The sequence below is a fragment of the Pelmatolapia mariae genome, linkage group LG15 (assembly GCF_036321145.2).
Source record: "Pelmatolapia mariae isolate MD_Pm_ZW linkage group LG15, Pm_UMD_F_2, whole genome shotgun sequence".
In the NCBI taxonomy this organism is placed as follows: Eukaryota; Metazoa; Chordata; class Actinopteri; order Cichliformes; family Cichlidae; genus Pelmatolapia; species Pelmatolapia mariae.
This window is the reverse complement of record NC_086240.1, coordinates 38,354,956-38,368,026: the sequence shown is the minus strand read 5'-3', so window position 1 is coordinate 38,368,026 and position 13,071 is coordinate 38,354,956. Positions and strand designations below refer to the sequence as shown.

Genomic DNA, 13,071 nt, shown 5'->3' with positions numbered 1-13,071 from the left:
TTCCACAAACCACTTCCCTACTCCTGTGTATTTTTAATGGATAAATTATAGGTTCATCAGAAAGCAACTATTTGTTGGAAGACATAATCACACAAACTAATCTTTGTATCCTGATGAACATGATACATTTTTCTCCATTTAATAATTACATAAAATTACTGACTGCACGTGTGGGTACGGATCAGTCTTCTGCAGAAGAACTGACACCTTAAGTTGGAAATTGCATTAATAGTTTGTTTTTTAGGATGCCAACTACCTCACCCCACCATGCACCCCCACCCCACTGCTGATGCTAAACTCACAATGAGATTGTGCTTGTACAGCAGGATGGTTGAGAGGAAATGACACAGGCACAGATTTGTACTTTGACTGATTTTAATGGATTTTTTCGATTACAGTAAATGATGAGCTGTGATGTGGGAGTACTGTGGGTTGCACAAATGGCGTGTGTGTTGTCACACAGATAAAACCCCAAAAGAGTTCTGACATGTCTCAACCTCTTGTTTAAAAAACACACAAAGCTCTTTATCAAGCATAATTCTCCGAGATGTTCCTGTAACAACATTCAGCCATTTCTACACAGACCTCAACTGTAGTCACTGCTGGGAACTTCTTCACTTGTGCATACCAAACCCTCCCACGTTTACTAGCAAATATCTGGAGCTGCCTCCTCTCTTAGTGACAGTTTATTTATATCAAAGTTTTGGCCAAACAAAAAGGACATGCAGTATTTTTTGTTCACCTTCTAGTTTGAGTAAAACAATTGTTCTGCATGGGAAAAAGAAATCTGTCCAAAACTGTGAGAGCCACTATCACTTCTAACATTTGGTCAGTAGGTGGCAGCTGAGCCTCAGATTGCAGATGATCGTGTGAAGTCTCTACCTTGCCACCTAAAGTGCCCTGAGGTGGATGACTTACGTTGTGAGTTGGAAGTGCATATAAAGTAATCTAAAAAACTGCACATTGATACCAGGAATCAACCTGAAGACACAGTTTCATAGCAAGGTTATTCAGAAAAATGTCTGTTTGACATTGTTCCAGCAGTAACTCGTGCTTCATCAATTTTAACTGAGCAGGACTTTGTCTTCGAAAAATCCTAATTATAACAAAGCACAGAACAAACATGAAAACAAAGTAAAACCAGCCTAAAAGTCAGCCCTCCCAAGAACGAGCTTCCCTGACAGGCGAATGTCACTGAGTTGAGGTCCCACATGTTGGAAACTCGGGTCTTCCATCCCAAATTTGACTCCTCCACCCTCAAGGATGCCATCTGAAGACATTTCACTTCTTTGGATGCTATTAAAGAGAACAGAAGATAGAGGGGGAATTAAAATAATTTAATAAATAAATACATAAATAAAATGTACAATCCACATCCAGCTTCTCTTTTTTTTTCCTAAGAATAAAAGGTCACTCTCTGATGAGCTAAGACGGGATGCCAAAATGACTGCAATAAAGACAAGCCCAAATTAGATTAATATAGGCCAAAGACAAAACCAGTCACTAATCTAAACCCAGGATCTTACAGAAATATCATCATATACTACATCACTAATTGACCAACCGATGTCCACAGCCAACTTTTTCCTGATAAAACTCAACTGGAAATTTACCCATCTGCCCCCATCTGACCTGCCATCCTATCCAATTAAATGTTTCACAAATCAGAGGTGCCTTTTCCTGGGACCACAGACAGTCATTAGAGATATTTGTCTCCATTTAATATCCATTTTCTTCAGATGGGCAGCAGAAGGAGGCAGCAGCATTATCTGAATGCTGAGGACAGGAGGTACAGAGTGCCATGTAGGGTACAACTAAACGAGGTCGTAACAAGATTTTAGGAAATTCAAATGCACTGCTGATGACAGCGTAGTTAGAGGATGGGAATTAGCGATGAATCATCCCGAACCAGCGCGCTAGAGCTCGGAGTTTTAATGCAGCAGAATCATGGCCAATTTGGGTGAACGTAAATCAGAACGAGTTGTTGGTGTTTTGCATCCATTCATAAAATACATCAGAACTCACATCCCTAAACTATCCACGCCAACCAGAACAACGATGAATCAGAGAAAAGCACATTTAATAAACTCAGGCCAGAGACAGTCAGAGAGGTGTACTAAAACGTCAGACGTCGACACCAGCCGCCAGAGGACGAGATGTGATGAAGATGCAGATGTCTGGACACAGCCTGCCAAGTCTGAGAGCGATGCACTACAGCACTGCGTTGTAGTGAGACAGCTTAAAACTGAGTAATGAACTTGAAAATGAATTCTGGGAACACGGCAATGTTTCTGCTGAACCAACGAAGAAGTTAAAAATAACATTTCCACTGTATACACTGAGAAACAGCAAATATCCATTTGAGGAGAGGGTATCCAAAAGAGGTTTTTGGTAGAAAAAAGTGAATATTTTATTCATTAAAGCACTAGCTTGACTACCCACATATTCTGAGACAGGAAAAACCCTGATAAGTAAACCCTTAGTTATGCTTCTGAATGTCTGCCCTCAAATAATCTACATAAAAGGTACAAGTGCAGCCACAAAACAGAGGATGAAAACTTGACATTTTCAGTTGGTTTATATTTCCACTGGATATTTGTTTCGGAAAAAGAAACAAAGAAAAAGGACAGAAGACATATCTAAATAAACTTACATGTTGTTGTGCTCTAGTTTATTCTGTCCAAGTCATAATTTAATAAACTCCCTGAAAATGTTTAAACTGGTTAGTGCCCAACAGGTAAAGTTAACCTTCTCGGGAAGTCAACTCAAGTCTCCCGTAAACTTGATGCCACCACAACACAGAAAGAAAACAAAAACTTAATGTCTGATACTTACAGCAGCAGCCAGTGCCTGATCCAGGTCTTCGATGATGTCGGCTTCGTCTTCCAGGCCAACGGAGAGCCGGATCAGGGTGTCGCTGATGCCCAGCACATTCCTCTCATTTTCTGGCACCGATGCATGGGTCATAATCGCCCTGAACGGTATGATAGAGAAGGATTACATATGAGCTGTGTGCAGAAAAACATGCTGAGATTCTAATGGAGAGCATAGACAGTGACTTTATAATGAACATAAAGTGTTGCAATTAGTTTGAGAGCGTCTGATAGGGCTCATCTATTGGTCTCTGCTGCCCCCTTGTGGTGGTCTGTGTTAAACTGCAGCATAGCTTACAGTAAACCATTTACAGAAGAGTGTACTTTTAACACTACCAAGAATAAAAACACTACAGTGACACTTACGGGTGTTCTGCTAAACTTTCGTATCCACCAAGGCTTTCTGCAATCGCAAACATCTGAAATAAGACCACAAAGGACATGAAGATGAAGTGAAGCACGGCGCGCAATGTGTACAGGCGAGCACAAAAGTTTCAAAGGAATTACAACAAATGAAAAAGACAATTAGTAACCCACAACAGAAACAAGCCAAAGCAGCACTCTTCGCTGTTATTTGTGGTCCGGATCATTTTCAGACATTAACAGCAAGCTTACGTAGGCCTTTCATACACACAGTGAAATCCACAATCTGTTCTTCTTGGATCATGCTGCTTCACAATGGTCCACTTGTAACCAATACTACAATAAAACTGGTCAAATTAACATGAAACCAATGTTTTTCCAGTGTGAAAAAAATGTGATGAATTTGGCAGCAAGTATAAACTAATGTCACATGTTAATTATGGCTATTATAATGTAGTGAAATATTATCAACTTGGAAAGTTTGTAATGTGTCTTGTAGAAAAACAACGTTTGAAAATGTCACTGTGTCTGTGTGTGTCCGGTCAGTGAAGGCATCTGTCCCTGATACAGACTCTATGCAGTCCTGTGAAAAACTAAGTACACCCCATGACTCAGTAGTTATAGAACCTTTAGAAGCAACAACTTGAAGTAATCGTTTTCCAAATGGCTTCTTTACATTGAGGTCTGCAGGCATTCATTCATGCACCACAGTATTTCAGTCGTGTTGAGGTCTGGACTTTGGACCATTGCGACACCTTTTTTCTTCTCTTTGGTCTGTTGTAGATTTGCTGCTGTGCTTGGGATCATTGTCCTGTTGCATGACCCAGTTTAGCCGTGTGACAGATAGCCTCACATTAGACTCCATAATACTTTGGTATATATAGGAGTTCATGGTCGACTTGGTGCGTGCAAGATGCTCAGACCAAATCATCAGCCATGCACCACCGTGCCTGACAGTTGTTGTGATAAACATTTTTATCTTGTGCAAAATAATAGTTTGCACACAAAATTGCAGTTGGATTTATGAAACAGTCGCACTGGCCTATTTTGTTCTTACCACAGTCCGCATGTTCATCGTTCATGACCAACAGTCTTGTTTAATCTTCATACAATTTGCAACCTATCTGCACACTACCCCGCCCACATTTCTCTATATAAGGAAGTAGGTTTACCTCTAGGTGCAGCTGAGAAAGCTAAGAAATAAGAAGAAAGTGAAATTATAGTGTCTGAGGTCCAAACAGGAAGCCAGAAGAGATAGTAGCTCGACTAAACCATTTCTTTGTAATCCCTACAAACACAGTAAGGGTTCATTTAGTTTTTCACAGCGCTACATCTCACATAATTTTCCTAAAGCCCAGCAACCTGCTTATTAAATGCAAAATCAAACAGGCCAGAATAAATAAAAACTTTGAGCCAAATTACTTTGAGGTTATTGAGGAAGGTAGTAGCATGCTCAAGTTTCCCTTTAATGTCGAAGGCAATCATCCCTGGACACCCAGTACACTGTCTCTTCATCACTTCGTACTGGGGGTGAGACGGCAGGCCTGTGTCAAAAGAGGGAAGACATATTTCAAATATAATTTTAAAGAAACAGTTTGGTAACGTACGGCTTAATTTAAATAAGCAGAACTGGCTAAATGATATTTTATAGGCAAAAGCTGTAAATAATTGGCAAAAACAGCACAACAAGATGAAAGTTAGTTATTTACCCATGAACACCAAAGTAAGTTGGATGGAAAGTGCTGATTAATCAGTTTGCTTAGTTAAAAATTAGCAAAGAGGAGGGACAAAAAATTTTTATGGATGAGACACATTCAGTTGGCTACTTTTAATAGAAAATTATGTATTTATTTATTTATTTATTTATTTATTTATTATGTAGAAAAGGAGGGCAACACATTACCAAGGCAGGGATTGCGTTTTGCTAGAAAACCACAAAAAAAGCGTGCGACGGGTCACCGCTCAGCAACGTGAACTCAAGTGACCGACAGTGACAATGGTTTAAAGAACAATGGTTCTTTGGTTTAATGTTGTCGTGTCAGTGAAAACAACAATAAAGGAAAACTCCTACAAATGTAGGAGGTTTTTAAAAATATTTAAAAACCTTTAACTGCATGACCACCAGAGTCGTGAAAAAAAAAAAAAAGAAAGAGTGTTTCAGTGGGGAAGGTCACCATTGGTCAATGTGAACTCAAATGACCTAAAAAGACAATGTGCAACAAACTGTGCAACTTGGGTTTTGCAGGCTCCTCCAAAAAAGCTTAAAGGTAAATCAGCAAGAGTTTCCTTGTAAAGATTGAGATTGGAGATAATGACGGGCATGTTTTCACAAGTCTGTGGTATGTGTGATTTTAAAATGTTTACAGCAAATCACCTGGGTAGAGGACGCGCTCCACCCTCGGATCAGCCTCCAGAAACTTGGCAACAGCCAGGGTGTTCTTAAAGTGCCGCTCCATTCTCAGGTGAAGGGTCTTCAATCCACGGTTACACAGGTAACAGTCAAAAGGAGACGGCACACTACCCAGTGCTGACGCAGAGGCGGGATCACATGAAGAAAAGGAAAATCCAAAGAGGTTACAAACAAAGCCTCCCAAAATCCAGATCAACAAATACTTTCCTACTGAAGAGAATTTAAACTGGTCAGAGCTTTAGCCTCCAAATACAGTGTGTGGCATGGAGGCATATAAAGAGTTTTATTGTATATTTCCATTAAAAAAAACAAAAACAAAAAAAAAAAACCCACACATGATGCACTCTTTGTATTTAATCACCATTTTGCAGGAACTTCAGTCGCCCGTACAGATCCTCCCTGTTCATGGAGAGGAGTCCCATCACCACATCGCTGTGCCCTGCCAAACAGATTATACAACAATAAAGAGAAGTCCAAAACACAGAGAGTTTATACTGGAGTTGACTTTGTTGAACTTTTGTGTTTGAGCTGGTGCATCTTTGCTATGTGATGATGATGGGGCAAAACTAACTGGGTGAGCATCAAATTCAAACACCTTGACAAAAGTTCTAATTTCACTGGTGATCCCTGCATGTGTTGCTCTGTTTTAATCGTAGAGATGGGCAATGTGAGCATTTTAGCAATGTTTTACAATTATTATTCATTTAAGCTTAAGATCTTATTTCACCCATTTCAGACTTACTTTGGTATATTTTGGAGACATTTTAGGACTAAAGTAATTAATCCCTTCTAGCGTGCAACAGATCATGTGACTAAAATCACAAAATGTTTGCATCGACTTCTAATGCAAATGTTAGGTTAGTAAAATCGAACCTACCATTCATGTATTTGGTGGCTGAGTACATGCAGATATCAGCTCCCAAAGCCAAGGGGCGCTAAAGGTGCACAAGAGAAACAAGAGTAAATCATTTCCTGAATTATTCCAGCATGAACTGGAATTTGATTGCAGGAGGTTATCGAACTGTTGTTACACAATCAACAGCGCACAAAATGCACCGTGGGTCAAGTTTCACCTGGAAATAGGCCGACATGAAGGTGTTGTCCACGACCACCACTATGTCTTTGTTGTGCTCGTGGACCAAGTCGGAGCAGGCCTTGATGTCCACCACCTTCATCATGGGGTTGGTGGGTGTTTCAATCCACACCAGCTACGTGAGCAAAGAGATGATGTCATTTTACTGTATAAGTCAAACCAAACATGGGGGCGGAGGGGTGGGGGTAACTTCCAGAAGAAAAAGAGAAATCATCCAATCACTCGAACTGCTGATTCACAATGACCGTTTCAGTTAGCTTAAAGACACGCCCCATTATGCAACATACTAGTTAAACCAGACACTAGTACAACAGCATGTGTTTATTTTGCAGATAAAATGGAAACGTCTCCTAAAAGGTGCACCCAAACAAAATAAAACAAACAAAACATGTTCTGAAATCTTCTGAAATGTAATTTTTGCTTTGACATACCTTAGTATTTGGCTTCAAGGCAGCCTTGAGCAATTGTGGTTTTGTGCAGTCAGCAAAAGACACATCCAGGCCGAATTCAGCTGCGATTCTTTGAAAGTAACGGTTTGTGCCTTGTGATTAAAAAAATCTCTGTTAGTATCACTAAACCACATCATGAATACGTAATCTAGGAAACAAGGTAACGTCTCATAGCTCAACGAGTTTGTTTTACATTTGGCCAAGTTGCAAAGTGGTTTCTCACCTCCGTACACGTCATCCATGCTGACGATTCCATCGCCTGCCTTGAGCATGTGAGTGACCGTCACCGTGGCCGCCAGTCCTGAAGCGAGAGCAAGGCCTGCAGAGGTAAAGGTGCGAGAAGTTGTCCAGAGCAGGAATTATTTTCATCATCGTGTCAGAGAAGCCTAAAATTGGAAGGCTCTGTCATTTTTGAAGCGTTAAACATTTAGTAAAACGATGACATGCTGTTTAAATTCACCGCTGTGAAATTCGATTGGCTGACGTACAGTACTTTGCTCCGTCCAGTGAAGCTACGGCTTTTTCAAGGCAGTTTCTGGTAGGGTTTCCACTCCGGCTGTACTCGAACCCCTACATCAACACAAGATTTTTACATTTCCATCACCACGGTCAGCATTTATAATACTTGCCTGTACCTGTTCAGACAGTAAGGGGATGCAGTTATTTAGTGATCAGTGATGACTTGGTATGTGGCACTTTTGTTAAGTTTAAGTATTAACACCCCCCCCCCCCCCCCACACACACACACACACACACACAGATATAGATATTTGACTTATTATTATTATTATTATTATTAATGTTATTATAAAATACTTTGTGGTTGGATTATATATATGGTGCAGGTACATACAAGCTGTTGCTTCTGCCTACACCCTTTTCGTCTAAAACATAGTCGGGTTTTTCCCTTCTTTGTCCTTGATTTTGAAAAACACTGTTTGCTTAGCTACGATCAGAAAGATGTAAATGAAATGAAAAAAATACGTTTTTTAATTTTTGGAGGAAAAAAAATACCACTTCTAATGGAGGTGATGTGGGGCTAATTAAGAAAACCAAAGTCTTCGTAGTGATGATTATGATGATTTTAAAATCATAGAAGCTGTGTCTTTGTGCTTTGTAATTTCCAAAACACATAATTAAAAGGACGTGTTCGGATAATTAATTCCCTGTGAAATCAAACGAATGCTTTAAACAAAGTGTTTAAGTGGTTTGTGTGAAGAAAGCTATAGACCTGAGTGCAAAAACAACAAAATTAAAAAAATGTTTAACTGGTAATGCATTACATATGAGGAGTCTTACAACTGTGAATGAAAACTGACACTAGTGACCTCTGCCCTCAAGAATTTCTTTCCTGTGTAATGTCCTGCCTCTTTTTGTCAGTGTAGTACTAGAAATCTGTCATCTGTAAGCCAATCAATGCCAGAAGCAATGAGAAGGGAAAAAAACGACTTTAACAATCTGAAACAAGGAGAGATAATGATGCTAAAGCGGAAACAAAACAATATTTATCTAACACAGGCGGATTCTAGTCTAGACTCCCAGTAATGGATGGCCATGGGCTGGTTATCACACACAGGAAGGAATTACAATACAAGTCAAGCTCCATCTTTCGACTGAGGGTAGTTTCTTATTTAACAGAGTGCGCAGTCAGTCACATGCAGTGGGTTAAAAACACTTGAAATCTCAGATTTTACGTTAACTTTACTTACCTAAAGAGCCATTCGTATACATGCTAAAATAATACAAGACACGCCTCCATACAGAGCTAAAACATAATAATAGTAGAATAATAAGAATAACCTAAAAATATACAAACACTTAGAAACCATCGGGCTTCATATCGTCCATAACACTGGAACGAGTCTGATCCTAACCTGGCCTAAAGTAACGGGGTACTTACAGCGTGCTTTCCTGGAGAGTACTGCTTGAACGTGGTAGAAAGGGAAATCGGCGGTACTACAGCCATAGATTTCCATTGCTCCGGCTCCTGACCGACGTGTATGGCATCTGTTGCAAAGGATTTATAAGCCGTGCGGAAACCGGCGAATAAATCGCTTTGTTCTTCTTTTTTGTCCGTGTTACTCATGGCAGTGCGCTCCAAAAATGACCGCAGCGGGCTGAAGATGAGTAGGCTTTACCCGTGCCCGGTAATGGTAAAAGACATTTAATGGAGCCGTGCGCTGCGCTTGTCGCTCGGAGCCAATCAGCGCTCGACACAAACCGCGAAGTGGCGCTGATTTGCTGGGGGTTAGTGGGCGTCCAGCCCACGTGGCCATGCACGTTGTTTACGCTGTTCGTCGTGATGCAATGTTTCCTGCTTTTTAAGTCAGGGTCCGCGACTCTTTTTCCAACACGGTGCCTACTTTTTAACACGAATGTACTACTGCACGTTGTTTCCTTCTGGGTTTATGATTCACATATTTACCCAGAGGCTGTGATTTATGTTGTTTTGTAAAGCAACAGAGTCAGTTTACAATAACACTGACTTGGCGGGAGTACTCGATTTTTCAGCAACCGCAATAAAAGTTCTTGTGTTGGTGGCACAATTCACAGAATCTGGTGCATTTTTTTTATCCAATCATATTATTATTATTAGCGCTATTTTCTTTTCTTCTTTAAAAACATTTTTGTATCTGAAGCTGTGTTTCCAGGGGTGAACCACAGGGGGAGGAAGTGCTCTGTAATGACTTCTGAACGAGAACAGTCCGCTTTGCTTTATTGTGTGCAGTTTTCTTCAGTTTGTTGAGCAAATTCACACAAGCGCGTGGAGTTAGTGTGATCTCAAAGTGGAAACAAAATCAAATAAATATAGGAACATTTCTGGCTATTTGTTTTTTCTGTCATGGAAACGACAAATGTAATCTTTCTATCAGAACTACATTATCTTTTTGGTGTAGTCACAACATTTTGGTGTCAGTGATAGAGGTGTTTTTGATGCAGATTTAAGTATTTGTTGTTGTTTTTCATGAATTCTTTTATGTATAGTAATGATTTAGCACGTAGACAGTGGGTGTGCTCTGGTATGGAACGATCTGTGGAAAAACAGAGGACTCTGTGCAGTCCTGTGATTTAGTAGCTTAAAGAAGAACCTTTTGCAGCAGTAACTTGAAGTAATCGTTTTCCGTGTGACTTTATCAGTCTCTCACATTGTTGTGGAGGAATTTTGTTCCACTCCTCTTTACAGCGTTGCTTCACTTCATTGAGTTCTGTGTGCACTTGTTTGTGCACAGTTCCTGATACAGTATTTAGTCAGCTTGAGGTCTGGACTTTGGGCCCCTGAACCACCTTGATTCTTTTTTTTCCCTGCTATTCTGCTGTAGATTTTCTGCTGTGCTTGGGATCGTGAGGGACTCATATTTGACTCTAGAATACTTTGGTTTACAGAGAAGTTCATGGTCGATGCGATGAATGCAAGGTACCCATAAAGGTGATGTCCAGGTGAAAATAAGTCCAATTCATCACCCCTCTGCCACTGTTGATATGAGGTGTTTGTCCTGATATGCTTGTGTGTGCATTATTAAATTATAACATCTCCACTTTGGTGTCGTGTGTCCAAAGCACATTGTTCAAAAAATTTTGTGGTTTCTTTAAATGCCCAAGCTGTGCTGCCATGACCTTTTTACAGAGTAGAGGCTTTCTCCTGGAAGCCCGTGCAAATAAGAAAACCAACAGGCTCAACTGCAACCCCCCCCCCCCCCCCCCCCCCCCCCCCCCCAAAAAAAATAAAAACATTTAATGGGAGCTGTGTGTTTCAGACAGTGTTAATGGAGCGTGTTGTTTTGTACAAGTTTCAATAATTTAGGTCTGTGGTCGGAGTGCACTGCCAGTGTTGCATGCTGACAAACTATTAATTGTTACCACCTGTGCCTATTAGGGATTAGGTCCCGGTAGTGTTTTGTGGATCGCTGCGCCCACATGTGCATTAGAACTGCTGAGGAAAGCCTTGTGCTAAAATGCATTTGTTTTTTTTCTTATTATCTAGTAATATTAAAGATTTTATACATGAAATTGTGAGTGCTGAAGTTCTTATTCATATGTTAATACTTCCAAACAAGTTATATTTGTTCAGTCTTCTTCTAATTGTACTGTCATGAACTTAAACATTGAATTTGTTAACCGAAGTCTGCAGAATCTGAAGAGTAGGTCTTGGGCTTTTTGCAGTTTCTCTGAGCATTGCACAGTCTGAACTGGAAATCCACTCTTGGAAACACTGTTGCATTGTTTTAACACAAACTGAAAACTTCTGCTTTTACACTTCCAGATAATCAGTAAATCAAGTCCATTTGATTAGTATCTGGCTGGTACTTACTCGTATAATTCCTGTGGAAGCAGAAAGGGTGTATTTAGTTTGAATGCACAGTCACATGAAAACTTCACGTGACTGTGACTACTGTAAACAAGATATCACCTTTGTTTTAGGAAACTGTGGACATTTCATGGTTTTGCGTGTATCCAAACAAATCAAGCTGCTGCTGCTGCTATGGCCTTTTTTTTGGCAAAGTACTCGCTACAGTTTGAACAGAAATTCTGTAAATAAGGGCTTAGAGACCGTTGTGTTTTGTTTTGCTTTTGTCTAAGTATATTTATGACTATTTATGAAACGGAATCTGTCATATTTCTTGTATTTTAAATACCTTTCTTTTTTCCTGAAGCACTGAGTCCATCATTGTCAGAAAGGATTGATGTTCACTGTTCACTCAGGCTTTTGGCCACACACTTCATTTTAAACAATAACATGAAATAGATTATAAACTAATTACTTACAGTGGTGATAAAGAAATGCATTCACTGAGGTATCTGGGTGCAATTTTAAATACATGTTTATTTCTGTTCTTCTTAGTATAGATCTTCCACTATAGATTCATTTGAGAGTTAATATTCCTGGTTATTTATTCGAGCTATTCAATGCAGATGATCCACAGAGAGTATGATACACATAAGATTTCCATCTCCAGCACTAAACTTTTAAAGTTTTAAAGCTGAGGGCTGTGGCTGAAATGAACACTTCCATATAAAAACATTCAGCTGATGTACTATGTGGTCATTAAAATGTAGAACTTTTATTGTCATCGATGTACATTGATGTATTTTGTAGTATGATTCTGACCTTTAAAAAAAATTAAAGTACCTTAACATTTTACTGAATAAAATATATTTTATGTTGAATTTATTACTCAGTATATATTGCAGATCACGTGGGCAGATTACACACTGGTAAAAGACCTTAATAAAATGCAGAAGACACAGTAATACAGTATAAAAATTTAAAATCCAATAATGAGTGCAATAGGCTCCTTTTTATGAATAACAAGCATGCTTGTAACTCTTGTAACTCTACAAACAAACAGTGCAGTGTTAAATAAAAATAGTAGTTCCACAGTGTTAAATTATTACTTTACAAAATGTTGTCCTTCATCCAAGTTTTTGTTTTCTGCAAAAACAAAAGAGAACAAGAGAGCAGACTAATATTTTAGAGTGATTTAGCATAAAGAGGTGGTAAGTACACTGTACTGTACACACAGCTTTTATGAAAATATAAAACAAGACAAGCCCCTATGAGCAGACAGTTTTTGTTACATACATAAAAAATATATATAATTATTGTTGGGATAAACGAGAATAGACTATGTTAGCTGCGGTGGGGGGTGTTGCTGGCTGTTTTCCATGTGTCATGTAAGTTTTAAAAAATCATAGGAAGTGTAACTCCCTTGTTGATATATTTTTGAATGCAGTGCTTTCATGCACAGTACATAATAAAAATAAAATATGTTTAGATTTTAAATAAGTTGCCACCTCCAGTTCGGCAGAATTAACAGCCTGGAAAAAGCAAAATTAAATAAAAACTAATTTTAAAAAATTAAAGAGGAGCGAGGAAAGACTTTG

General features: G+C 39.2%; 1 protein-coding gene across 1 annotated transcript; it reads right to left on the bottom strand.

Moving 5' to 3' along the window:
• Positions 1–366: 366 nt before the first annotated feature.
• Positions 367–9,358, bottom strand: LOC134643008 (cystathionine gamma-lyase-like). Its single transcript, XM_063495172.1, has 12 exons — positions 9,089–9,358; positions 7,677–7,758; positions 7,412–7,507; positions 7,171–7,280; positions 6,720–6,854; positions 6,524–6,581; positions 6,008–6,085; positions 5,611–5,763; positions 4,659–4,780; positions 3,240–3,292; positions 2,836–2,974; positions 367–1,296 (listed from the first exon to the last, which is right to left on the bottom strand). Exons 1-12 carry the CDS (start codon positions 9,272–9,274, stop codon positions 1,282–1,284), a joined length of 1,227 nt encoding a protein of 408 aa, XP_063351242.1. The 5' UTR covers positions 9,275–9,358; the 3' UTR covers positions 367–1,281.
• Positions 9,359–13,071: the final 3,713 nt, after the last annotated feature.